Here is a 25,607-nt window from a genome sequence, read left to right as displayed (position 1 = left end):
GAGGCCAGAGCAGAATTCCATCTTTCCATACCACTATGGCTCTCTTCCTACTACCGCTTCAAGTGTAGCTTCCAAAAATGACGTAACTCACCACAGGATATCCCTATTTTATCACTCCAGTGCCTTGACTGCACAGAGTAGGAAAACAGTCTGTGATCAACTTACAGATCTGACCTGGTCATTAAAAGGAAAGGTCTCTGTCCCTAAGCAAAGCTCCACCTTAAACCAGACCCTCATGTGTTAAGCAGCAAGAAACATTTGTCCTCCCTTGTCGGAAATCTATTTAAATGTGCTAATACAGACTGTGTATATGTGCCTTGAGTTTCTCTGTGGTTGAATTTAAAATCTAGAAGATGTTCTTATGCTATAAGCAGGAGAACAACCTTGTAAAGACTGAGTCTGGTAAAAGGTCATACTTGCTCCACGAATAGATAATAAAAACTCTTGGGAAAAATCATCTGGTGGCTTTATCATTAAACTCAAAGCAGCCCCAAAGCCTCTGGAGAGCTGTGAAGTCTGGACTTAGGAGAGTGACACCTGCAGGGATAGCCAAATAAATTATACCCAAATGGAGGCAGAAGAGTTACAGCAGCTGGGTTTGGGGTGTTAGGAAAGAAGACAGATTCTCCTCTATGGCTTCAGATCATGTGGGCTGCTTCTGTTGCTCCCGATCCATTTATCTTCCAGGGAAAGGTGACACAGTTACACCAAGCTACCACCTGCCTCTTCCTTCTTGGAAGGGCAGAAACATTTGGAAATTTAAAAGTAGGCACAAGATGGATATGCCAATTACCCTGATTTGATAATTACACATTGTACATATGTATCCAAATGTCACACATACTGCATCCATATATATAATTGGTATGCCTCACGAGTTAAAATCAACTGAAAAAGAATATATAAAAAAAAAAAGCGAATCCAGGTCTATAGCCATACCATTCTGAATGTGCTCAGTTTCATCTGATCTTGGAAGCTAAGCAGGGTCAAGCCTGGTTCATACTTGAATGGGAAAGCCCCTGGAAATACTGAGTGCTGTTGTCTTAAAAAATACAATAAAATAAAACAATACAAAACAAAATAAAAAGCACACCCAGGCAGATCACCCAGCCTAGACTGAAAGCTGATTCTGATCCGCAGAGCACTCAACAAGCTTCTCAGTGTCTGCTAACAGCTGCTCTCCACCATGAGATGATTCATCTTCAAAACAGGATGGTTGCTCTGCACATGCCCCGGGACATCCACCCTTTCAGGAAGCATTTCAAAATGGCTCACTATTTCCCTATAATACATTCACCAATGCAAGAGAGGTACAAAAGGACTCCCAACAATCCCCGGCTCACAGTGAGATGCTCCCATCTGCATATCAAGCCTGTTACTACCAAGGGAGAGGCACAACCGATGCTGGGAATCAAATGCAGGTTTGCCCTCCCATCTCCCTGTCTATTTGGAATGGTTTACCATGAATGGACTAGATACTCGGTCCTTCTGAGCTTAGGAATTCCAAGGAGAAATGGCTTACCCATCGGCTGATCAGCACCAATGGCTTCAGCAGAAGGCTCTACATGAATTCCCCAAACAGAATGTAGTCCAGGGCAGCCAATGAGGGCTGGCAGTGGCAGGGGATGGTGGGCTAGAGTGAAGTGGGCTGGTTTAAGAGATAAGTAAGAGGAAGAATCCACACTGTGACCCATTAGTTTTTAAAAATATCCAGTGCTCCTAGGTTTCCATCCTCCCTCCACGTACCAGCAGTTGGGCAGGTTGAGGGTTATGCTGCCTTGGATATTAGCTCCAAATTGCAGGTACCCCAGACACCCCAGGCTGATGTAGAGGATGGTGACGATGACCATGCCCAGGTACAGGATGAGTGGGAACTTCCGAGGATCCTTCATTTTGTTTTCCAGGGGCAGAACCTATGAGAGAGTAGTGAGAGAGGAGAGAAAGTGCAGAAAAAAGCAAAGTTAATGGCCAAGAAAAAAAAAACCTCAGAAAAAAAGTAACTCTTTTATCCCCAGAATTCTCCAGAAGCATATCTGCTCTTTAAATAAAGTTATTTCATCAGACGTTATGCTCTTGGGACTAGAAGGGACTCTGCAGCCCACTGCCTAGCTAGGAAGTCCTAAAAGTAAGGGTGGACAGGACACGAGCGAGCCCAGGACTCCTGGCTCAGGCCAGTGCTCTGTCCTCCTGCTGCAGGATCCCTGCAGGCTGGGAATGTCCCTTGCCCTGTGAGTGAGGCCACATGGCAACCAGAAGGCCCTCTCATGTCATGCCCACCTGGCATCTAACCTGAGATCACAGCTTCCTGCTAACCTGTCTAAAGAATGCAAAATATAGGTCAGGGAAAACTGCCACTCTAGCTCAACAGGGGCAAGCACTAGCAGTGACAAGTTAAACCTCCAAGTGAGAGAAACTGCAGTGCGAAAGAAAGCATGACTTCGTAGAGGATCTCAAGACATGGGTGCTTAACAATGCCCAGTTTCCAGACTTCTATTACAAACCACTGACCTTTGCTACCTCCTTCATCATAACAGAGGACATTCTTTAACTTTGGTAAAAGCAAAGGAAAGGCCCCTATGAAAATGAGTTTATTTAGGAATTGGGGAAATGGCAGGTGTGACTGTGAGGATCTTCACAGTCTGCCATCAACTGGATCTGGCACGGCTAATAAGGAAGAGCAACACTGGGCAATGTCTAGCTGTGCCACAAACTTTGATCTTGTTATTACACTTATTTTCCTGCAGCGCCTGCAGCCATGAGGCACAATAGGTCTGTGCTGCACACACCAACACGATCCTGCTGCAGGCCTGGTGCTCCCAGGGGCCCCCAGTGTCCCCCACCACCTGCTCCAGCTTCAGTTAATCCACATCCATTAGAAACAGCTTCTAAATGTACCTGTCAGTTTCCATCATACCAAGAATACAAAGAGCCAGAGGGCAGGGAGCCCATATCTGGCCTGTGACAGCTGCATGAACACAGAGCACACGGTGAATACAGTGTGCAGCCTGGCACTTTACCCTGATGCAATGAACAAGCCCTAGATCCAAAACTAAGAGTCAATCTAGCAGTGTTCTCTCTCTATTGTAAAAAAATAGAAATACAAAGAAATCTTGAAAACAAATAATGTTTGCAGAATAACTTTGTGTACAAGTCTTGGGTAATAAAACCAAGCAAACAATTTCTGCACTGTGCTGTTAGGGAAAGCTACTAAAAATTTAGCACAAGGTCCCTTAGGATGCCCAGGAACCTAAGGTCTCTGGGCATCTTTCCACACTTCCTCAGCCTCTTCTTTCCAGTCCTGAGTTCTTGGGATCTCTTTCTCACTGCTGAAATATGGGCCCACTCAGGCCTCTGCCCCAGCAGCAGGAAACCATTTGTGTTTCTGAATTACAGTAAGACACTCTTCATGGGCAATGAAAAGCCCTAAGATAGAGCACAGGGCAAGGTATAAAACCACAGGGAGACCAGTGATTTACATGTGATCACTCCCAAAGCCTCCCCCATGATGTCAGAGCTTCAACGTGTTCCATCAACACCACCTGGGTGATTTCTCACGATTTTGACAAAAAATGTGTACAGCTTCTAGGTTTTCTTAAAAGCAAATAAGGTGTCTCGGAAATCAAAAAAGAGAAAGAAGTGCCGTGCCGGGAGCAGGCTCTTCCCATTTGTGGCGCCCTTGGCCAGGAATAACTTTCTTCAGAGAAGAGTTTTGTACCATTATTATGAAAAATACAAATAAAATTCAAATTAGGTAAAAGTGAGGGGTAGAGTCCTTTTTAGGAAAAGCATTTGGTGAAATCACAGAATGCTGAGCCAGGAGTGAAGGCTGCTCTTTTGCATGCAGAAAATACACCAAACCAATGTTGTAGGGCAGAGAAATTATTCATGCATTTATTGATTCAATAATAAAATAACATTATTAATAAAATAAAAATCTATTAAACATTTACCATGTGTCAGGGTCTGTGCAAAGCATTTTGCACATATCTCATTTAATCCTAATAACTACGAATCATTAAGCTCACTTTTCAGGAACAAATAATGAAGGCTCAAAGAGATGAAGCCCTTGCTCAAGGTCACACAGCTACTCTATGGCAGAGCCAGGACTTACCCCATGTCAGTCTGACTCTAGACCCTGCCTTCCTGATTGCCATATGCTATTCCTTACTGCACACATAGGAGATGAGTGTGCAATGAAGGGGCCTTGAATGTAAACATTTTTAAATTACATATAATTTGTCTTGAAAAGTTGAAGCTGGGAAATCTCAGTGGAATCCCCGAAACACTATTAACTAACTGACCAGTGAGTTACAGAAGATAATTTCTTTTTTTTTTTTTTTTTTTTTTTTTTTTTTTTGAGACAGAGTCTCGCTCTGTCACCCAGGCTGGAGTGCAGTGGCGTGATCTTGGCTCACTGCAACCTCCGTCTCCCCAGTTCAAGCAATTCTCCTGCCTCAGCCTCTCGAGTGGCTGGGATTATAGGCGTGTGCCACCATGCCTAGCTGATTTTTGTATATTTAGTAGAGATGGGGTTTCACCATGTTGGCCAGGCTGGTTTCGAACTCCTGACCTCAAGTGATCCACCAGTCTCGGCCTCCCAAAGTGCTGAGATTACAGGCGTGAGCCACCATGCCTGGCCTCAGAAGATAATTTCTAACAATGTTTCCTCAGCATTCCTTGAAACAGACCTGGAGAACACCAAGGGCACCAGAGAACACTAGCCCAAATCCCAGTGCAGCTCTTACCATTCCAATGCCTTCAAATGAAAAAATCGCTGTGCCAAAGAAGAGAGGGTAGGTCTTCCAAGGGGCCACCAAGGGGAGGTGGCTGGGGTCTGGGATCCTCTGAAAGAGAGAAAGCAAAACAAAGCAAAAGGCTATACAGAAATTCAAGATTTGAACTCTGAATCGGAGAGGTCATACCTTTTAACAAATCCAAGATTCTCTAAAGGAAGAAAGTCTAATACCTGACAGATGATTTAGGGACATTTAACCTTTGTATGTTTTTCTCTTCAGGCTAAGAAAAACCCACTTGTTTGGGGGAAAGACAAGCCCAAGATACTATTAAAAACTCAAATGTTGGGGCTTGCATAAAAAGAGTCACATTCTTTCACTAGGTAATCCCATCCCCAGAAATTGAATTCAAGTAGAAAAAAAATCAAAAGATGAAAAACACTGAGCAAAGCTGTTTAATAAAGTAACTGAAAACAATATAAGTGCTCCCAAACAAGGGATCAGTTAAGTAATTAACAACATACCAGCTAAACCACAGAATATATACTCTATCTATCTATCTAGAGACAGAGTCTCCTTATTTATTTATTTAGAGACAGAGTCTCCTTCTGTCACCCAGGCTGGAGTGCAGTGGTGAGATCTTGGCTCACTGCAACCTCCCTCTGCCTCCTGGGTTCAAGCAATTCTTTGTGCCTCAGCCTCCTGAGTGGCTAGGACTACAGGTGCGCGCCACCACACTCGGCTATTTTTTGTATATTTTTGGTAGAGACAGGGCTTCACCATGTTGGCCAAGCTGTTTGTGAACTCTTGATTTCAAGTGATCTGCCTGCCTCGGCCTCCCAAGGTGCTGGGATCACAGGCGTTGGCCACTGCGCCTGGCCAGTATGCACTATTAAAAAGTAAAAATTGAGATAACTAAGTAGAACATGAAAAACTACTTATGAAATATTAGTGAGAAAAAATTTTAATTTTAATTTATATATTCACTCTGATACAACTACATAAACATCAAAGATAAAGCTGGAAGGGAAGAGAGAGTGGTACATTTTTATATTGGCTCTCTTCCTTTTTCCTCTTCTTTTCTTCTCCTTTTTAAAATTCTCATCAATGAACTTGAGCACTTTCAAAGTATTACCAAGAAGCACACAACAGGAGGGTTGGAACATGTGGGGAGGAGGAGCAAAAAGAATGCTTTAAAAAATGGGCCAGAAAAAGGGCAACTGTTAACTGCAGGTACAATGTTAAGGTTGTATAAGGAAGGAGGTTGTGATGGTTAATACTGAGTGTCAACTTGATTGCACTGAAGGAGGCAAAGTATTGTTCCTGCGTGTGTTTGTGAGGGTATTGCCACATTGGAGTCAGTGGACTGGGAAAGGCAGACCCACCCTTAATCTGGATGGGCACAATCTAATCAGCTGCCAGCTCGGCCAGTGGCCAGATTAAAAAGCAGGCAGAAGAACGTGAAAAGGCTAGACTGGCTTAGCCTCCCAGGCTACATCTTTCTCCCGTGCTGGATACTTCCTGCCCTTGAACATCAGACCCCGAGTTCTTCAGCTTTGGGACTTGGACTGGCTTCCTTGCTCCTCAGCCTGCAGACGGCCTATTGTGGAAACTTGTGATTGCGTGAGTTAATATTCCTTAATAAACTCCCCTATATATGTACATCTATCCTATTAGTTCTGTCCCTCTAGAGAACCCTGACTAAGACAGAGGTATAGTCACAAAATCCTCCACCGAACAACAGTCTCCAGTAACAGACTGTGTGGAAGGGGCAGGGTGGGGAGGAGGGATTCAAAGCTGCTGTCTTTTTACAATTTGGTTTTCTAAACCACATGTATATGTTGCTTCAATTAAAATAAAAATTGATGTTAAAACAGCCTTTTACAATGTTTTAAAATTGATTTAACTGTATGGCTATTTGGATAATATGGGGCATGCTCTTAACAGGCTTCAGAATAATTTCAGGCAAGTAAAAGGAGATCCATTATTAAGCTCTATAACAGCCTTCACTTTGAAAGATTTCAAAGCAGTAATATTGCTTTTGAAAAAATAAAAAAATTAAATAAATATGTTTCCCTGCGCCCCTGCTAAGAAATCTGTTAGATCCCTTTGTAAGAAGCATTTCAATACCTGGAATGAAGACAGGGTAATAGGTATTTTTCCTCTACAATGGGACTTGAGAGCAAGAGTGGCCTGTAATTATTCCTGAGTCACAAATGTAACCTAAGTTATTGGAAACAGGTGCTATCTGTTGGTTAGTGAATGACTCCTGCTCTTATTCATACATCAGATCAGATTCAAGTATCAGACTGGGAATTTCACAATCCATATGTGGGGATATTGTGGGAATGAGGCCAGCAGAAGTGTATTATTCTACATACTTACTGATTGCTACTGACCCAACCAACTAAATGAGAAAAGTTTAATTTATAAAGAAACATACATGTTAAAATCAGCTCGTTATTAACATATCTCCTCAATTCTACAACACAGTAAGTCCTCCCTTGTCGTCAATAGGTTCTTGGAAACTGAGACTTTAAGTGAAATGACGTACAGTCACTTCCTTCAACGCTGTTTTGTTATAACATTGATGAGAAAAAAACTGATTTCACTATACATACATTTAATGTATTGCAGTTTCTAAGAATGTATCAATGATATTAAGTGAGGTCTTACCATATTATCAATTATAATAACAGTATTTTGAGAAAATGCTGTTAAAGGTACACATGGATTGTGAGATGTACTCTTGCAATCCTGAAACTGTTATAACTATGAAAAAATACATCTCAGAAGCAACGATATGCAGTGATAAAACATTTATTGGGAGCACCCTCTGTGCAAAGCACTCTGCCCAGAACTGTTCCATTTGAGACTCCACATGCTGAAGACAGAGAGGAACCTGCTCTCTGTGGAAGACCTTGGTCTGCTACCTACAATGGCACGTGCATGAGGGGCAAGAGGAACAGTCACGTACATGCTTAGGATTAGGGAAAAAATTCAGAAACATTGAACAGTAGGGGAATCCTCATGGTAAGTGGGGCACAATGCCAAAACAGAACAGTAGTAACAAGCCGCAGAGCCAGCGGCAACAAAAATGACCTAAAGGGAGCATCTTTAGCTGTATGACACATCAAAATGAAGCAACTACAACACTATGGGCAGTGACTACATCAAAACACAGCCAAACCTCTTCCCCCATGTTGTACTCCAGGCAGACGGCACTATTTGATCACAGCACAACTTCTGGCTAAGCCCAGAGGAAGACTCAGAATTGCTCTCAAGAAATCAGCAGGGCTGCCCTTATGCAGACATTGCTCTGTGTCCTGGTTGTACTATGCATAGACATCACTCTGGATGGATACTACCAGTTGGTTGGGACTGAGACACTATAAGAACCCAAATTCTTTTTTTTTCTTTTCTTTTTTTTTTTATTATACTTTAAGTTTTAGGGTACATGTGCACCTTGTGCAGGTTAGTTACATATGTATACATGTGCCATGCTGGTGCGCTGCATCCACTAACTCGTCATCTAGCATTAGGTATATCTCCCAATGCTATCCCTCCCCCCTCCCCCCACCCCACCACAGTCCCCAGAGTATGATATTCCCCTTCCTGTGTCCATGTGATCTCAATGTTCAATTCCCACCTATGAGTGAGAATATGCGGTGTTTGGTTTTTTGTAGAACCCAAATTCTTATCCCAGCCCTCTGATCATGGCAACCACCACAGCCCGACTACCTGCAATGATTTAAAAGTAAATGCAGCAGGTGTGTCTGTCTATGGGGGGTGGCCTCACTCAATTCATCTTTAGTGTACAGTGGAGTATATCCTAGGTGCTCTTGAGAGTTCTAATTACAACATGAAATCATGGGTAAATATTTACCCTTCCTTGTTTGGTAATGGAAATGGTCTATAGTGCATTCACAGGCCCTCCTTCCAGTCTCATAAAAAGGGGACGTGAAGAACTATTTATTTTATGTTTAAAAAAATAGTTCTGCAGAAGAGTCAATAGCTGCCACTCATCTGACTTAATGTGATGAAAAAACAGTCAATACTCACAGAGCAAAATGTTAATCTAAATTGATAATGTCATTTGCTTAGCACAAGAAGTCCTGCTTTTTATGAGCCACTGTCTTCCTGGAAACTATATCAGTGGGTGACTGGGTCACTGTTAAGCAGACTGTATGAAAATGAGATAATATTCACCTGTCAGACTGACCAAAATAATACTAATATAATTATACTATATATAAATACTAATATATCATACATATATAAAGAATACTAATATAAATAATACTAATACATCCAGTATTAGTAAGGATGGAAAAATGGGCACTTAAATACTGTGGAAGGGAGTCTCTATGAAATTAGGAAATAGCTTTTGGAAAAAACAACTTGGTAACATAACAAAAATTCAAAAGTGCACACTCTTCAGCAATTACACATCTAGACAAATATCTTAAGTATTTATACAAGTCCACAAAAAGGAATGTATAAGAACATCTCACTGTCTTAATACTGAAATAATACTAAAAATTATCCATGACCTGATAGCCACTGAGTGGGGACTTGTTAAATAAATGGCAGCAAATCTCTTTGCTGTGATACAATGTGACAACTAACAACAACAAGGTAGAGCCAGGAATACTAACCTGGAAGGCTCACTAAGGCATTTTTAAGGTGGAAAAAAGCAAGGTAGATGAACATGTAACTTTAAAAAATTATGTTTCAAAAACGAAAACAAAATATATTTCAATGTATTTCTCAATATACTTACATGGGCTGTAAATCCATTCACAGGATCTAGAATGAGACAGACCAATCACATACAGCGGGTCCCTGAGAGGAGACTCGGGGTGGGGACATGGTATTCAAGAGGTATTTGTGTTGTCTGCATTTTAATGAATATGTAATGATGAATTATTTGGGGAACTGAATTTAAGTATTTTGTTTTTTTAAGTTATGCTTTTATTTACCCGCTTTTACTTTTTTCCTTTTCTCAAGCCTTAGAAAATGCATTCTCATTTTCACAAACAGCCATAGTGTTTAAGGGCACATTTTTCTCAGCCTGATTTTCTACCCATCTGTATACAGATGTTCTCTCTCATGCCACCCCACAGACTTGCCTGCATGGGCTAAGTGAGGGCAAGGAACAAGTGAATTTATAATTTTGACAAATAAAAATTAACTGGAGTTGATAAGGAATTACTTATCTAAATACAGGTTAGAAAAATTATTTCTTATTTTAATCTTAACATTTTCCTCTATTTTCCAACTGTATACAATGATCATGAATTAACCATCTAATTGAAAAAAGTCTAAACCAGTGCCCCCTGGGTGGGGGGGCAATTTTGCCCCCCAGGAAGGTTTGGCAATGTCTGGAGACATTTTTGGTTGTCATAACTCATGGAGGGATCGCTACTGGTACCTAATGAGTAGAGACCAGAGATGCTGCTAAACACCCCACAATGCACAGGACAGCCCCATAGCAAAGAATTTATCCATCCCAAAATGTCAACAAGGCCCAAGAACAGAACCTCTAATCTAGATATACCAGTAGTAACATATAACTATTTACATTCCACTTACATATATATATTATGTATATATATACATAATATATATTAATATTACATACATTATATATTATAATATATATTATGCATGTACATAATATATATTACATGTATATGTAAAATATACATGTAATATATATGTAAAATATAATAATATATACACATATATGTAAATATATATATATTTTATATATATATATATATATATTTTTTTTTTTTTGAGACAGAGTCTTGCTCTGTTGCCCAGGTCGGAGTGCAGTAGCATGATCTCAGCTCACTGCAACCTTCGCCTCCCAGGTTCAAGCGATTCTCCTGCCTCAGCCTCCCAAATAGCTGAGATTAGGCCCACATCCCCATGCCTAATTTTTCTATTTTTAGTAGTAGAGACAGGTTTCACCATGACGGCCAGGCTGGTCTCAAACTCCTGACCTCAGGTGATCCACCCGCCCCCACCTCCCAAAGTGCTGGGATTACAGGCGTGAGCTACCACGCCTGGCTTTTTTAAAATATTGAACCAAGATGATAGGGGAGGGCCTAGGCATGTACCTGAACAATGAACTGGTAGATCATGACCAAGCTGACCAGCATGGTGATGTTGGCCAACAGGGAGAAGATGGACAGGGCTCGGAGGTTCCTGATGAAAACCAGCAGCACCAGGAAGGGCAGGAAGGAGAGCATGTAGAGTCGCGAGTCCATGGTAGGCGTCAGAATCACCGTCTCATTGTTGTGGCAGTTATTGGTGGTCCCATTGGCCGCTTCTATCACCTAGAATGAGGGGAAGGAAGAAAACGGAAACACCTCTCAAACAACAGAGGCCGGTGGATCCTCTGCTGGAAGAGGTTCCTGAGGAAAGGCTCAGGTGTGTGAACAAGGCCTTTTAGAATCTGTGGCCAGTGAGCCATCTTTAGAGATCTTCACGACTATCATCAGCAACCCAATTGTCTGAGCTAGGTTTGATCATATGTACCTAGGACAAGAGGGTGGACAAGACATGTGGCGGTTTCTCTATGCCCGAGCTCTTTCCATGGGAATCAAATAGAAGACGTAGATCTATGTAAAATATGAAAACTTTAACTCTTTTGTTGACAAAAGCTGATTTGGAAAAAATCCTAAACAAAAACTTCAATCATCTTTTGCCATTCTCGCTCTGGTTTTTTTTTTTTTTTCTTTTTTAACCAGGTGCCTACCTGTTTAAAGTTGTCAGCCAGAAACACAAAATAGACACAGCAGAATCCCAGCTGGGTGACAATCAGGAAGAAGTCCACAACACGTCTGGAGGTGGGGAAGGAAGGAATACAAAGACTGTTACAATACAAATGCAATGCTCCCAGAAGGGGAGGTGTTTTTTGTTTTTGTTTTTTAATAGATTTAGGGAGTACAATTGCTGATTTGTTAAATGGATATACTGCATAGTGGTAGCGCCTGGGCGTTTAGTGTAATCATCACCCAAACAGTGTACATTGTGCCCATTAAGTGTTTTTTTAACAGTGCTTTTCCCCAAGCCATCACAGACCCTTCATGGCAGTGACAAGGATGAGATGCCCTGGCAGGAGAAGAAACCATGCTAGGTGCCACTGGTCTGGGGCGTTGGGAAGAAGGTGAGGGAGGTGCTATCTGTGTGGTTTCCGATGTCCCCTTCCTGGCTTCTCGTCTGGAATGCTGCATGAGGTCAGACACATGCACAGACACCATGACCACTGCCCAGCCCCTTAGCATCCTCTCTACACATCTGCCCACCTATCCCATCTCACACTTTTTTGTTAGTTACGGAGCCCTTGACATAAAACACAAGGAAGTAGTCCCCTTCACTGTCTCTATAACTTGGATATAAGAACCAACCAAGTCCCAAGTTAAGGACACAGAAACTGATGTACCAAAAACAGACTGCTGGTTGAACAATAGCAGCTGGTAACAACCTAAAGGATCATCAAAAGCAGAGTGATTAAATTATAGACCATTCTTAAATGGAACATTACACAGCAGTTAAAAAGAATGTGTTAAATCTCTATGTGCTGATAGAGAAAAACGTCTCAGACGTTTAAGGGGAAAAAGCAAGTTTCCAAACAGTATACATAGTATGGTCAATCTGTGCAAAAAACTTTAAGAACATGTGTATGTTTCTACTTATACAGCAAATTCCAAAAGGCTACCCATGCAACTGTGACCAAAATTTTCTTTCACTTTTTACTTTATGTCCTATCTTGATCAAAACAAAGTTTTTACTATGAGCACGCATTAAAATAGCACACATTTTATTAAAAGGAAGGAAGGAAAGGAGGGAAGGAGGGAGGAAGAAAGGAACTAGTAAGAAAGAATGGAAGGAAGAATTAACAACCACCCAACTCATGGTGGTCACCTGGCAATCTAGCTTCTCCCAGTTACAGAAAATAATTTGGCCAAAAGAACTATATAATCTGCATCACAGGATAAAGGTGACTATGAATGAAAGTAAGTTTCCTCTATGACCACAAAAAGGAACTTTTCTAGAGAACATAGTTTTAATGTGGTTCTTTTTTTTTTTTAAGAATTTTTAGCCCTTGATAGTATCAATTTCCTACATTTAAATATAGAAAACAAACATAATATTTCCCTCCAAACATTGAAGAGTTACCATAACGAGAAATTTGCAAATACTTCCCACCTCCAAACTCATCTCCACACCCTGCTCTAGTTTATCTCACCTTCTCCTGAAGCCTTCTCTGCTCCTAGCTCTCACGTGCGTTTCTCATCTGGCACAGCCGACAAGAGAATCTTTAAAGTTCCTCTCTCTCTGAGCACTGAGGATGTACTCCTAGCTCATGACACTTTCTTCTTATGGGTGTCTCCCACTACTGGTCTCTTATCTTGTTCCCCGGCTTCTCTTCCCACACTGCTTTTTCCTTACACAGACTACAAGCCTCTGGAGGGTAGGAACCACATAATTTACTTCAGGAAATCTTCCCTTCTTACCTAGAACTGTTTTGTTCCATTTATAAGATAGTGCTTAAATACATTTGTTGAACAAATGAGTGAATCAAAAACAATCACTGGTCATAGACCGCCAAAGCTGGAATGGCTCTAGAGACCATTCAGGCCAGGCCCCATGGTTTCCTGATATGAAAACTAAAACCCAAGGAAAAAAGGGGTTACCCAGCCCCAGGTCACACAGCTTACTACCAGCGGAGCTGAGCCACAGCCCAAGGCAACCGACCCAAACAGCACTCTTTCCACGCTTTACACTGTCTCCCACGTTGCACCTCCCCATCTGAAGGCCTCACACTGGGAGGCCACAGCTGAAAGGAAGGAGGAAATCAGTTACCTTCCCCAGTGTGCGTGGTTCCGGAGCCAGGAGCAGGGGCTGGATTCTAGTCCATACATCACAGTATCACCATAATCCACAAAGGATTTATTCAGCCTGGAAGAGCAGGAGGGAAGAGGAAGGACAGAGCACGTGGATTAGACAATGACAATGACAGAACAAAAAGAGCCACTGAGACCTGGGCCAGTTCCCATCTTTCACCCTGGAGGTACCACTCTGAGTCCTGTATCTTGTGCTTTCAAAGATAAGAAGTATTCAGTCGACAGGATGGTTACTTTTATTATAATTAACAACCATCTGGTAGAATCATTTCAATGGGGTAAATATTACAACGCCCATGAAATTAGAATGTAGTACCCACTGGGCATAAGTAAATTTAACAGATGATAATGAGCCAGAAAAGAACGCAAAAATAACCAGGGAAAGGAAAACGCTGCAATCATAAGCTGCTACCTCCAGCCAGTGTAAAGAATTGAGAGTGGTCTGCATCAGTGCTCATTTTCAGGGTTGATAACAGAACCCAAAAGGACAATCTGTCACTTGAGAGGTGGCTCAGAGGGCTCTCACCTGCGGCAGAAGTGGTGAGCACATTTCACCAGGATACCCATGCAGTGCACGGCCACGATGCCTATGATCAGCAGGCTGATGGGACCCATCTGGGGACAGATATTGCAGGCAAAAGAGAGAGAGAAAAGTAGGTAGAATTAGGAGTGAACCCAATGGATACTCAGTTCGCAAAGGATTAAAAAGCTACTAAGGCAGTTTTCAGCGACAAAACTTTGGGCCCAGCATTAGAGAGAGAAATGTGATCATGGAGATTAGCTCTGTGAGATGGATGTTATCTGAACTTTAGCACATTTTCGAGAGATTTAGTCACGTGGAGAAGAAGGACATAAGATAAGTCTGTTCCGAGACTGGTGCACATCAGCAGAATAGAAGGCTCCTGTGACTGTGGGAAGAGCTGGGCTAAGGGATGTGAGGTGAGACGGGTAAGTTATCTTTACAGCAATGCCAGATCAAGAAAGACTGCACTTAGCTAAGGGCAACCCACATCTCTGAGTCTCTCTTCAACTCCGAAAGAAACCAGAATGGCTTTGGGCAGGCAGTCAACTGGAGGTAAATCACAAAAAGACGACATAAGATTCTTGCAGTTGGCCATTTAGGAACAGGGCATGGGAGACTGTGTGGAAAATGGGCAGACATCTGTAACTAACTCATTAGTTCATATTATTGACAGAAACTGCTCGAGCCATCTCAGTACATCCTCTCCACCATGAAGTAAGCTCCATGAGGGCAGGAATATTTAATTCACTGATGTATTCTAAGAGCTTAGAACAGTGCCTAACACACAGAACACTCTCAATAAATATCTTTAAGTGAATGAATGTCTGAATTCCGCTTTTTGTCAACTGATTTTTAAAAAATGCTTCTCTATTTAAAATGTTTTAAAGCAAGTACATTTTAACAACAACAAAAAGCTACCTCCTAAAATTTGTCACCACTCCCCTCCACTGATGCAGACCCTTACCACGATGCCTGCATTTTTCACCGCCAGAGGGAGTCCCAGGAGTCCTGTGCCAATGTTGCCTTTTAACAGGTGGATCAAGGTCTGGAACCATCTAAAGTGGAAGACAGCCAAGGAAATGATAACCATGACAGTTAACTTTTATTAGGATCTCAGTGCTTATATGCATTATCTTATTTTATTTCCACAACAACCCTGTAAGATTTTATCTTACAGATGATGAAGCAGTTTGCTCAAGGTCACATACCTAGTAAAGGGCTGGGGCAGGATTCAAATTTGGGCAGTCTGACTCCAGACCTCCCCCTCTTATCCACTGTGCTGTAAGTCTCCACTCTCTGACATTTCTGAGAATCCCTTCTCTCAGAGATTAGACCAGAGGGGTGCTCCAACTCTCTTCAGACACTCTATCCTTTCCAAGTGTATTTGGTTCTGGTTCTAACCACTGAACTGACCACTGTAAAGGCTCAGACCTGGCCGGGCACACTGGCTCATGCCTATAATCCCACTACTTTGGGAGGCCGAAGCGGTGGATCACCTGAGGTCAGGAGTTCGAGACCAGCCTGGCCAACAAGGCGAAACCCCGTCTCTACTAAAAATACAGAAATTAGCCAGGCATAGTGGCATGTGCCTGTAATCCCAGCTTCTCAGGAGGTTAAGGTAGGAGAATCACTTGAACCCGAGAGGCAGAGGTTGCAGTGAGTTAAGATCGCGCCACTGTACTCCAGCCTAGGCAATAGAGGGAGACTCCATCTCAAAAAAAACAAAAGACTCAGATCCCAAAACTGCAACAGAGGATGACAAACCAAACAATGACAGACGAACACTGGTAAGAGAACAGGGGAAATTTTAAAAAATAATAATAATAACAGAAGCCCCAAACCCTGTAACAGAAAGATACAAAGTGAACAGCATAAAAGTCACACCATACCATAAGAGGCCAGAAGTCCCTGATACATTTAGTATTAAAAAAAAAAAAAAAAAGTCAGGCCAGGTGCGGTGGCTCATGCCTGTAATCCCAGCACTTTGGGAGGCCAAGACGGGCAGATCATGAGGTCAAGAGATTGAGACTATCCTGGCCAACATGGTGAAACCCCGTCTCTACTGAAAATATAAAAATTAGCTGGGCGTGGTGGCAGGCACCTGTAATCCCAGCTACTCGGGAGGCTGAGGCAGAAGAATCGCTTAAATCCGGGAGGTAGAGGTTGCAGTGAGCCAAGATTGTGCCACTGCACTCCACCAGCCTGGGTGACAGAGCAAGACTGTCTCAAAAAAAAAAAGGAAAAAAAAAAAAATCCATTGGTGATCTTGCTCTTTCAATGGATCTTTTACCCATGCAGAATTCCTAACATCATGCTTTGGTTGAGTTTACACAGATCTTCCAAATGCTAACATCTTCATTGTATATTAATAATATCAAAAAGTCACATTTGTTAATATCACCACTAATCTCATCAGAAAAGTCTTCAAGTAGAGGGGCTATCAAGCTCATGGCACTGGATACAAGTTGGTTTTTTTTCCTAATTTTACTTGAAAGCTTGAATTTTATTCTGGGCAACAGATACGTATTGTCTATTGTTTTCCTTGAGGTGATGGGCTGATTTCTTTCATTTTCAAGAAAATGTCTTACAAGTACTCGGGTCTGAATGACCTACAGTTTGTTAGTTGTTCTTTCTAGTTCTATGAAAAAAAAAAAAAAAGGCAGCAAGTTTGGTTGACAACTCATATAATCACTCGAGGTCTTTGCCTTAAGACAAGTAACATATTTTGGTACTCATAGAAGTACTTCATGCATACTTCCCATTTTGTCACACAGAATATTAAAGACCTATATTGAAGAGCCTCAAATTTTTAAATATTAGTAATCCTACTGTTTCATCAAAGACATTCTTAAGTGCAAAGGGCTTTTTTCTTTGCGCATGTGTGGCAGTGAAAAATACAACGACAACTAGTATAATTTGGTGCCACTGCCTCGATTTGTTCTACAGTGCAATTTTACCCACCATTGCTTCTACATTATAAGTGCAAATACCCACAAGTGAAAAAGCAGATAACATCTTAGTATTATTATGAAGAGAGTTTTAGCCTCATAGACTTCTTGAAATGGTCTTGGGAAGCCCACAAAGTGTGCAGACCACATTTTGCAAATGACTACTCCAGCTCACCTTTAGAGAGCCAGTTTCAGTCTGCTGGTTTCAGTTTGCATGGGGAAGAAGCATGGAGGCTTGATATATATAATGGAACTCAGAGGGGCAACAAGAAGAAAAATTTGCCCAACAGCATAAAATGAGGCTGTCTTCGAAGCAGTCAATAGCTTGATAACATCAAGTGTTAGTAAATAACCTCACTGAACACATTAAGAAATAATTCACAGGTCAGGCTCACGCCTATAATCCAAGCACTTTGGGAGGCCGAGGCAGGCGGATCACTTGAGCCCAGGCGTTTAAGACTAAGTGGGCAACATAGCAAAACCCTATCTCTACAAAAAAAAAAAAAAAACCAAAAAGTAGCCAGGAGCATGCCTGTAGTCCCAGCTACTTAGGAAACTAAGGTGGGAGGATCACTTGAGCCCAGGAGATGGAGGTTGCAGTGAGCCATGATTGTGCCACTGCACTCCAGCCTGGACAACAGAGCAAGACCCTGTCTCAAAAAAATAAAAGGAAATAACTCATGAAACTCATGGAAGTGTTTGGGGTTCCTATTTGCACCCACTAACTAGGGGTTTTTGCTGAGCCTTTGACTTCTAGAAGAGCCAGGTGTGTGCATGCATATGTGCAGTAGGTGTAGAAGTACTTCCATGTATTTTGTTCCTTGGCAAACTAGATAAAAGGGTGGGGCAAAGCAGAAATATAAAAGGAACCCAGCTCAAAAACTTGTCTCTAACACTTCCGACATATTAAAAGATTAATTTAGGTTAAGAAGGTCCTCCAAATCAACCTCTACCTTAATCATACCTGGCATGTTTTCTATATAAATCCTTGCGTGGATCCTATGCCCCAGGCTGGAAGTACTCAACCAGTCCTCTAAGCCCCAGCAAATTACTTTATCTTGTACCACCTGTGATGGGACTGTAATACCTGCCATCAACTACAGATGGGCTTTCCTGGTCACCTACGCTGTATCACAACATCAAGGCAGGAAGGGAACCTCGGAACAAAGTATACTCTGGAAAATGTCACAATACAAGCCTGAGGAAGGCATCTTCTGATTTGTTCGATTTCCAAGAAACAAGGACATAATTTTGTCCAAAACCTAGGAGATACTATCCTAAAGTTGCTAGTTGGTAGGTTTTGAGCTTCAGAGATGTCTCTATAAACATAAAAATCCAGACCTCATCTGCTAAATATTGCTTAGACAAGTTGATATCTGAGATCAAAAAGGAGCAAAAACTGCAAAGGAAACTACAGAGAAGGAAGCTTAGAAGTATCTTACGATAACAAGCATGACCTCTGAAGGGAAGCCATCACATGCCATTGGCTGTGTGTGGAGATGCTTCTGCATGGGGGCTGCCAATGCGGATAAGGTTGGAGGAAAGAGGGGCAGGGTGATCCACACTGCTGCCAGCTGTGCTCTAAGCAATCTACCACCAGCTAACTCCCACTGCAGGCTAATGGGGAATCTACAAAAGCATACCCCTGAGAAATAAGCTACAGAAACAGAATCTTAGAGGACTGGTTGAGTACTTCCAGCCTGAGGCATAGAAATCAGCTAGTGGTGGTGATGGGCCGGGAATGTGGACAGACATTCTTCTAGTTCCACCCCAGTTCGCAAGAGAAAATGCCCTGTACCAGCAGACAGTGCAGGCAGAGGGAGCTTCTCCAGTGATGAGCCCAGGAGAAGCTTCCATGGTCCGCTTGGGCAGTCATCAGGAATGGCATAAGTCTAGGACATGAAGGATCTCTCAGTAAGTCACACTCAGTCCACAAGAAAACACAGAAAAGGTAATAGCTAAGCTTGAGGAATAAACAGGACTGCAAAAGCTGAGATGCTGGGACACAGAGAAAAGTCAGAGGTCTGCTGAAATCAGTAGTAGCTGGGAAACTCAATGGAGGAGCAAAACTTCCTCTGAATTTTCTAATTCAAGCGGTGAGCCCCACACAGCCAGCATAGCTTCGCGGTGGAGTCCTCAATTTTTCTTTACATTTGGGGAAAGTGAGACCTGAAGAGGGCCAAACTCAGCCCAAATGAGTCTGGGGTTCCAGTTTCTGGAGACAAGATATTAAGCCCTCTTTGGAGAATGCAAAGTCTATCTTTCCTTTCCTACCAACCCTGAATTTTTTAAGTGCAGAAGTTAATTCTTCTCTCTTCCCACTTCTTCAGTCAAATGAATACTGATTTGGTGATGGGGCAGAAGTCGGGGGGAGACTTTGCAAAGGAAGCTTCCGATTATGCTTGGAAATTATTTGGGGTTCTAGCACAGATGACACAGTTTTAAATTAAAAGAATGTCCTCTGTAGAAGCTTTTCTTAAGTCCAAGCTCTCACTTGGCACCAGCCTTGGGGGGCCAACACAGCTGAAAGGAACAAAGAGTAAGAAACTGCCTAGAGAGTGGCAGCCCAGGAAGGCAAATCTCAGCGAGGTCACTCGCCCAATCTCTTCACTGCTGACCTTCATCTGTAAAGTGGAGGACTGATGAAATTGGGGGGAAAAATAAGTCCAAGGGAGGCTTAGGAACATGAATCCCACCCAGGAGAGGAGAAGGTAACAGCTACTCACGTTGTGCTGTTGCTTTGACCAAAGCGCTGGTAGGAGCCCGGGGAGGAGAGGTTGTTGAGGCCTTCCGACGGGCTCTCCTCGGGGCTCACGTCCGTGGAGCTGTAGTCGTGGTAGTCTTCATTCCGAAGTCTCTGCGTGGACATGGCAGCTGGGGGGACAGGGCCAGCATTAAGACCTCCCGCAGCTGGAGCCTTTAGCTCCATGTTTGGGGTGGCCTCTGGGGTAGAAGCTGTCATTGTCAGAGTTGCTCACTGTGACAGCTCCACTATGGATTAAGTATGAAAGTGCCTGGTACCAAGGGAAATGGAAAAGTGCAAAGTACACAGAGGCGGGCTGAGTTCACTTGACTTCTGAATCCCATCCTTCCCATTGGTATACTTGGTGCTACACTCATAAATTTCTTAATTTTCCAGAGTACAGCTAGACAAGGCAGAAGTGAGGCACTGCTTGGGAGGAGTGGGGGAAAATGAAAGAGAAGTGCTTCCTGGAATTCCGCATTCCCTATTCCTTAGGTCAGGATTATCTACTCCTTTCTCTGAGCTAATGTCTTGGACCTTGTGCAATAGCTCAATTGTGTATATATATATATACGTATATACACGTGTATGTATATATATACATGTATATACATATACACGTATATATATATATACACGTATATACATATACACGTGTATATATATATATGTATATATATATGTACAAGCTCTTGGGGGGATGGAAATCTGGGTATTTCTCATTGTATACTCTTTTTCCTCTGCCTTCAATAGAGAACACATTTCACTTAAATCCTCTCTGGGCCGGGTGCGGTGGCTCACGCCTGTAAACCCAGCACTCTGGGAGGCCAAGGCGGGCAGATCACCTGAGGTCCGGAGTTCAAGACCAGCCTGAGTAACATGGAGAAACCCCGTCTCTACTAAAAATACAAAATTAGCCGGGTGTGGTGGTGCATGCCTGTAATCCCAGCTACTCGGGGGGCTGAGGCAGGAGAATCGCTTGAAACCGGGAGGCGGAGGTTGTGGTGAGCCGAGATCGTGCCATTGCACTCCAGCCTGGGCGACAAGAGCGAAACTCCATCTCAAAAAAACAACAACAACAACAACAACAACAAAAGAAAACAGAAATCCCCTCTGGATCATCCAATTCTGCTGAAACTCCCATCAAATCCCAGAGCCACACATGCCGTTCTCTTTCTCTCTGCTGTGACCACAGGCTGATCCTATACTCTCTGGAGGCCACCAGTAACTCTTATACCCTGACCCTGGGACTCCTTTCTTGCTGCCAACCTGAGTACTGAGAAATGGTAGCTGAAAGCAGCTCAGAGGAGGACCAGGAACCTGAAAGGTGCTCACCCTGGCCCTCGTCTCAACATCTCCCATCCACAACTCTTCTTCCTTTTTATTTTTATAGATGTGCTCATTTTTAAAATGGTGAGAGAAAAAACTGTCCTTTCAATGTGTTGGGACGGTGGTGAGAGTGGTGTCCCCTGGGTGGATTTACTCAGGAATACTATTAATACTACACAAAAGAGAAGAGCAACGGCTTCTTAAAGATACACAATAAGGACACATTTTGGGAGCGATGTAGGCCCCTAGAATCCTAGAGACCATTGCTAAATGAGCCTTCACAGGTCACTCTAAGCCCCTTACTTTAAAGATGAAGAATCAATGCTAAAAGATGAAGTAACCTGCCCTGCAACAGCTAGGTAGTAACAAGCAGAAAACATTATCTCCTGACCCCTGTCAGAATCTGAAAACAACCACTCTATAGAGTCCCAGTTGCTATGAAAGAGTATTACAGCACAGTGAAAGAGTCAACTTCCTGCTCTTCAAGAACCAAGTGACAAAAAAAGGGTACATTAATATAAAAAATGACAAAAATCCTCCCGACACTTGGCAGACTGGCACAGCTGCTTGCCCGTCAGACTGTCCTCTGGCTTGTGGCTGGATGCCCACCTTAAGCCTGGGCACTCTATCTCAGCTACCTTGAGAGGAGACTGGACCTCCAACTGCTGCCACAGTACCCCACCCTGCCCCGACACCCAGCACCACCTGCCAGAGGATGGTGCTCCGCTGAAGGCTCCCCTTAGGTCCAGTGCCAGGGTACTCCTTTGGAAACACCCCAGTCTGGCACCAGAGAGATCCATGGGAGATCGCATTTTCTCTCAACAATTGCAATGTAGGAAGAACCCCCGAGCTATCTCACAAGGGAAGTACCTGGCAAAATGCCAGCAAAGGACCTGGAAATCCCAGAGATGATCCTGCCTAGCTTCATTGCCAGAGCCACTTGGCTAAAAATCTATGAGAGCTTCATTTACTCATGAGCTAGAGGAATTCAAGGACGCCAACCAGCTCTGGGGCAATTAAACTCACTAGAGGGCCGGGAGAAAAAAAAAAAAAAACTCTGAAGTATCTTAATACCAGCATTGAAACCTCTTGCTATACAGGTATAAGCTCGTAAATCAGTTTATAGGTATGTCAGGAGGCCCAGGCACCAAGCCTGCCTCTGTCAACAGTTTGCTTAGTACCTGTGAACCATTTTCAAACGTGCAAAAAGCAAGGGGCATAAACTAAAATATCTCTCAACTCCCTCTAGCACTAATATTCTAGGCGTCAATGAACATAATTATTTATGCAAACAGCAGCTGAGTGCAGTGTCTCACACCTGTAATCCCAGCATTTGGGGAGGCCGAGGTGGGAGGATCACTTGGGCCCAGGAGTTCAAGACCAGCCTGGGCACCATAGTGAGACCCTGCCTCTACTGAAAAAAAGAAAAAGCTGCCAATTTCTAGTCCCTTCCAACATACCAAAAGCATCTGAAGATAGAACCTTCCAAGTGAATCTTGTGAGAAAGAAAAGAAACTTTTTATCTGAGGAATCCCTTTAAATTATGGGTCCAGAGAGGCACTAAAATGTGAGAGCAGTCATGTGTCACTCCCCCCTTGAGTTAAATAATTACCTCTTGAAGCCACTTGCTATGTGGGTTCTAGGCTAACTGACACCACTAAGTCATAAAATGCTAACACTAGACATCATAACTCATACCCTATAGTCCAACAATGTACAGCCCATCAATAATCCATGCTATTTCTGTAAACTGATGAGAATTCCTGTCAAGTCACTTTGTATCACTCCTCTCCTTGTTCGCTTTTGCCTTTAAGAACCTGTGGTAACAAAGGCCGAAGGAAGCACTCCCCCAGGCAACTTGGAAGTGTGTCCCGGGCAGCTGTCCTCACTTGGTTCAAGTAAACAGTTCAAGTAAACTGTTAAAAATTGCATTTTGTGTCTCAACTTCTTCCTTTAGGTTGACACCTATATATTACTGAAGGTGAAAGGATGGAATACAGGGATTTATTAATTGCCCAATCCTTCCCTAGCAACCGAGAAACCTCTCTGTTGTCTACTTGGTACAGATGTTCAATTTATCTCAAACACTGCAGAGAGACTTCTTTATGTTGTGTATAAAAACTGAAGTTACCCACAGCAGAATATTGCTAAGAAAACTTCTCAACAAGAAGCTGAAATCTATAGATTTAAGGTCCGATAAGCCTGCGGGATATGGAAGATGTGGCTAAGCAACTGCATGCATATTGAAAACAGAAAAAAAAAATTCTGCTTGGGAGTTCTGGTTGATGATAAGCTCAACAGAAGGCAATAATATAATCCAAGATGCCAAATAAACCAACACAATTCTAGGTTGCATTAGGACATGAGAGAATCATGGGTAGACATCGGCTCCATCCATCCCACATGCTAGTAAGTGGACCTCAGCTCCATCCACTCTACAGGCCAGTAAGTGGACATCTGCTCCATCCACTCTACATGCTAGATGTTACACATGGGTACATGTTACACAACTCAGAATTGCCAGATAATGTGTTCTCTTCCAGGCAGCATGCTATAAAAGGGATAATGACAAACTGTGGTATATCCAGGGGTCAGAACTAGGATCAAGAGGGGTAGGAAACCAACTAAATGAGGAATGGTTGAAAGCACTGAGAAGGTTCCACCTAGCAACTTGAGGGGTACAAAAACTGTCTTTAAAAGCTGTCACATGGATTAGACTTGTTATTTGGGGCCTCAAAGGTCAGGCAGAGCTAGGATCAGTACGTGGAGAGTCAAGAGGGCTGATTTTTTGCTAGGTGTAAGGAAGAACTTTCTATCAAAGACAGATCTGTTCCAAATAGAACAGATCACTCTGGGAGAAAGCCTGTTCCCTTATCCCTGAAAAAATCCAAGCAAAAGCCCTTTCTCAGAGCAGTTATGTAAGGATTCAAGCATCAGACAGTGGGCAGAGCCACTCCCCGGAGTTCTTTCTATGGCTCTTTTTGGAAACCAAGGCCTCCTCCTCCTGCTCTCTGTCTGTCCCCATGAGTGCTGGCATCCATGGCCACACTGCCCTTAGGCTCCCTTTGATGAAATCTGATAGCCAAGTCTATTGCTGCAATTGCCAGTTCCTGCCCTATGGGAGATTTTAATAGCACCTGTTAACTGTCCAAATGAGGGTTGTACTATGTGAGAGTTGAAGGCAAGCTTGTCCTTCGGATTATTGAGGACAGTAAACAGAACACAAAGTCCAAATCTCCATTAGATATTCAGACTCAGAAAAGTGAGCAACTGAGTAAAAAAAGTCTGCAAGTTTGATGGCCAAAAAAAAAAAAAAAAATTTAAGTGTACAAACCTTAAAACATTCCTTTTTTTTCCTTATGTAACTATTGTTTTAGCTGTATAAATAGACAAGTGTTGCTCTTCAATCTACAAAATATGCCATTTTTAGATGGGCACTAAAAATGAGCAGGTGGAATCACTTTGTGCAATGGATGCAATATGGAAAATGTATGTGCAAACTGAATTTTTATTTTTAAAAATAAAATAAATTTTATTCTATTTTTAAAAATAAAAATTTGTATGTGTTAAATTTTCCAGAAGTGGGCAATTTTAAGGGGAATTCTACAGTGATTTTTTTTTTTTTAAGGCAAGGCCAGAAATTTTTCTAATAAACTCAAATGCTAATGTTCCCATTTTAACAGCATGGGATTCAGGACTCAGGAGAACATAATCTGGCTGTCATTCTAATCCCAAAGTTGTTTTCTTATTTTGATATAGAATTGAGAAAACTGCATTAGATGATTTCTAAGTACACTTTCACTTCTAAAGTTTCAGGATTCCAATTTCAATTTTTTAGTGACTGGGTTTGTTCAAAATAAAGGAGGATTAAGATCAATAGATGGTAACATATTCTGAAGTTGTACCATCCAGTACAGTAACCACTAGCCATAAATAGCTATCTTACACTTGAAATACACTTGGGTAAAATTGAAATGTGCACACTAGATTTCAATGAACTGGTAACAAAAAAATTGTGAAATATCCCATGAATTAATAATCTTTATACTGATTATATATTGCAATGATAATATCTGGGATATATTGGGTTAAATGAAACATACGTCAAGGGAAAAAAAATAGATTTCTGGGCCCAACTTGATTCCACCTTAGCATTTTATTTTATTTTATTTTATTTATTTATTGGAGATGGAGTTTCACTCTTGTTGCCCAGGCTGGAGTGCAGTGGTGCGATCTTGGCTCGCTGCAACCTCCGCCTCCCAGGTTCAAGCAATTCTCCTGTCTTAGCCTCCCAAGTAGCTGGCATTACGGGCATGCGCCACCACAACTGGCTAATTTTTTTGTATTTTTAGTAGAGATGGGGTTTCATCATGTTGGCCAGGCTGGTGTCAAGCTCTTGACCTCAGGTGG

At 42.4% G+C, this 25,607-nt stretch overlaps 1 protein-coding gene across 10 annotated transcripts in view; it reads right to left on the bottom strand.

The window, feature by feature from the left end:
* Window positions 1–25,607, bottom strand: part of SLC36A1 (solute carrier family 36 member 1) — a 309,080-nt gene that overhangs the window by 180,325 nt on the left and 103,148 nt on the right. For all 10 annotated transcript variants that reach the window (XM_054684719.2, XM_016954085.3, XM_001168272.8 and 7 more), the window contains exons 2-9: window positions 19,852–19,999; window positions 15,142–15,232; window positions 14,181–14,269; window positions 13,614–13,709; window positions 11,503–11,587; window positions 10,862–11,080; window positions 4,746–4,844; window positions 1,747–1,913 (exon numbers count right to left, since the gene is read on the bottom strand). In XM_054684719.2, the coding sequence (XP_054540694.1) occupies window positions 1,747–1,913; window positions 4,746–4,844; window positions 10,862–11,080; window positions 11,503–11,587; window positions 13,614–13,709; window positions 14,181–14,269; window positions 15,142–15,232; window positions 19,852–19,994 (989 nt within the window). In that variant the 5' untranslated portion in view covers window positions 19,995–19,999. The remainder of the gene's footprint in view (window positions 1–1,746; window positions 1,914–4,745; window positions 4,845–10,861; window positions 11,081–11,502; window positions 11,588–13,613; window positions 13,710–14,180; window positions 14,270–15,141; window positions 15,233–19,851; window positions 20,000–25,607) is intronic.

This window comes from Pan troglodytes, chromosome 4 (assembly GCF_028858775.2).
Source record: "Pan troglodytes isolate AG18354 chromosome 4, NHGRI_mPanTro3-v2.0_pri, whole genome shotgun sequence".
In the NCBI taxonomy this organism is placed as follows: Eukaryota; Metazoa; Chordata; class Mammalia; order Primates; family Hominidae; genus Pan; species Pan troglodytes.
This window is presented reverse-complemented; position numbering and strand designations above follow the sequence as displayed.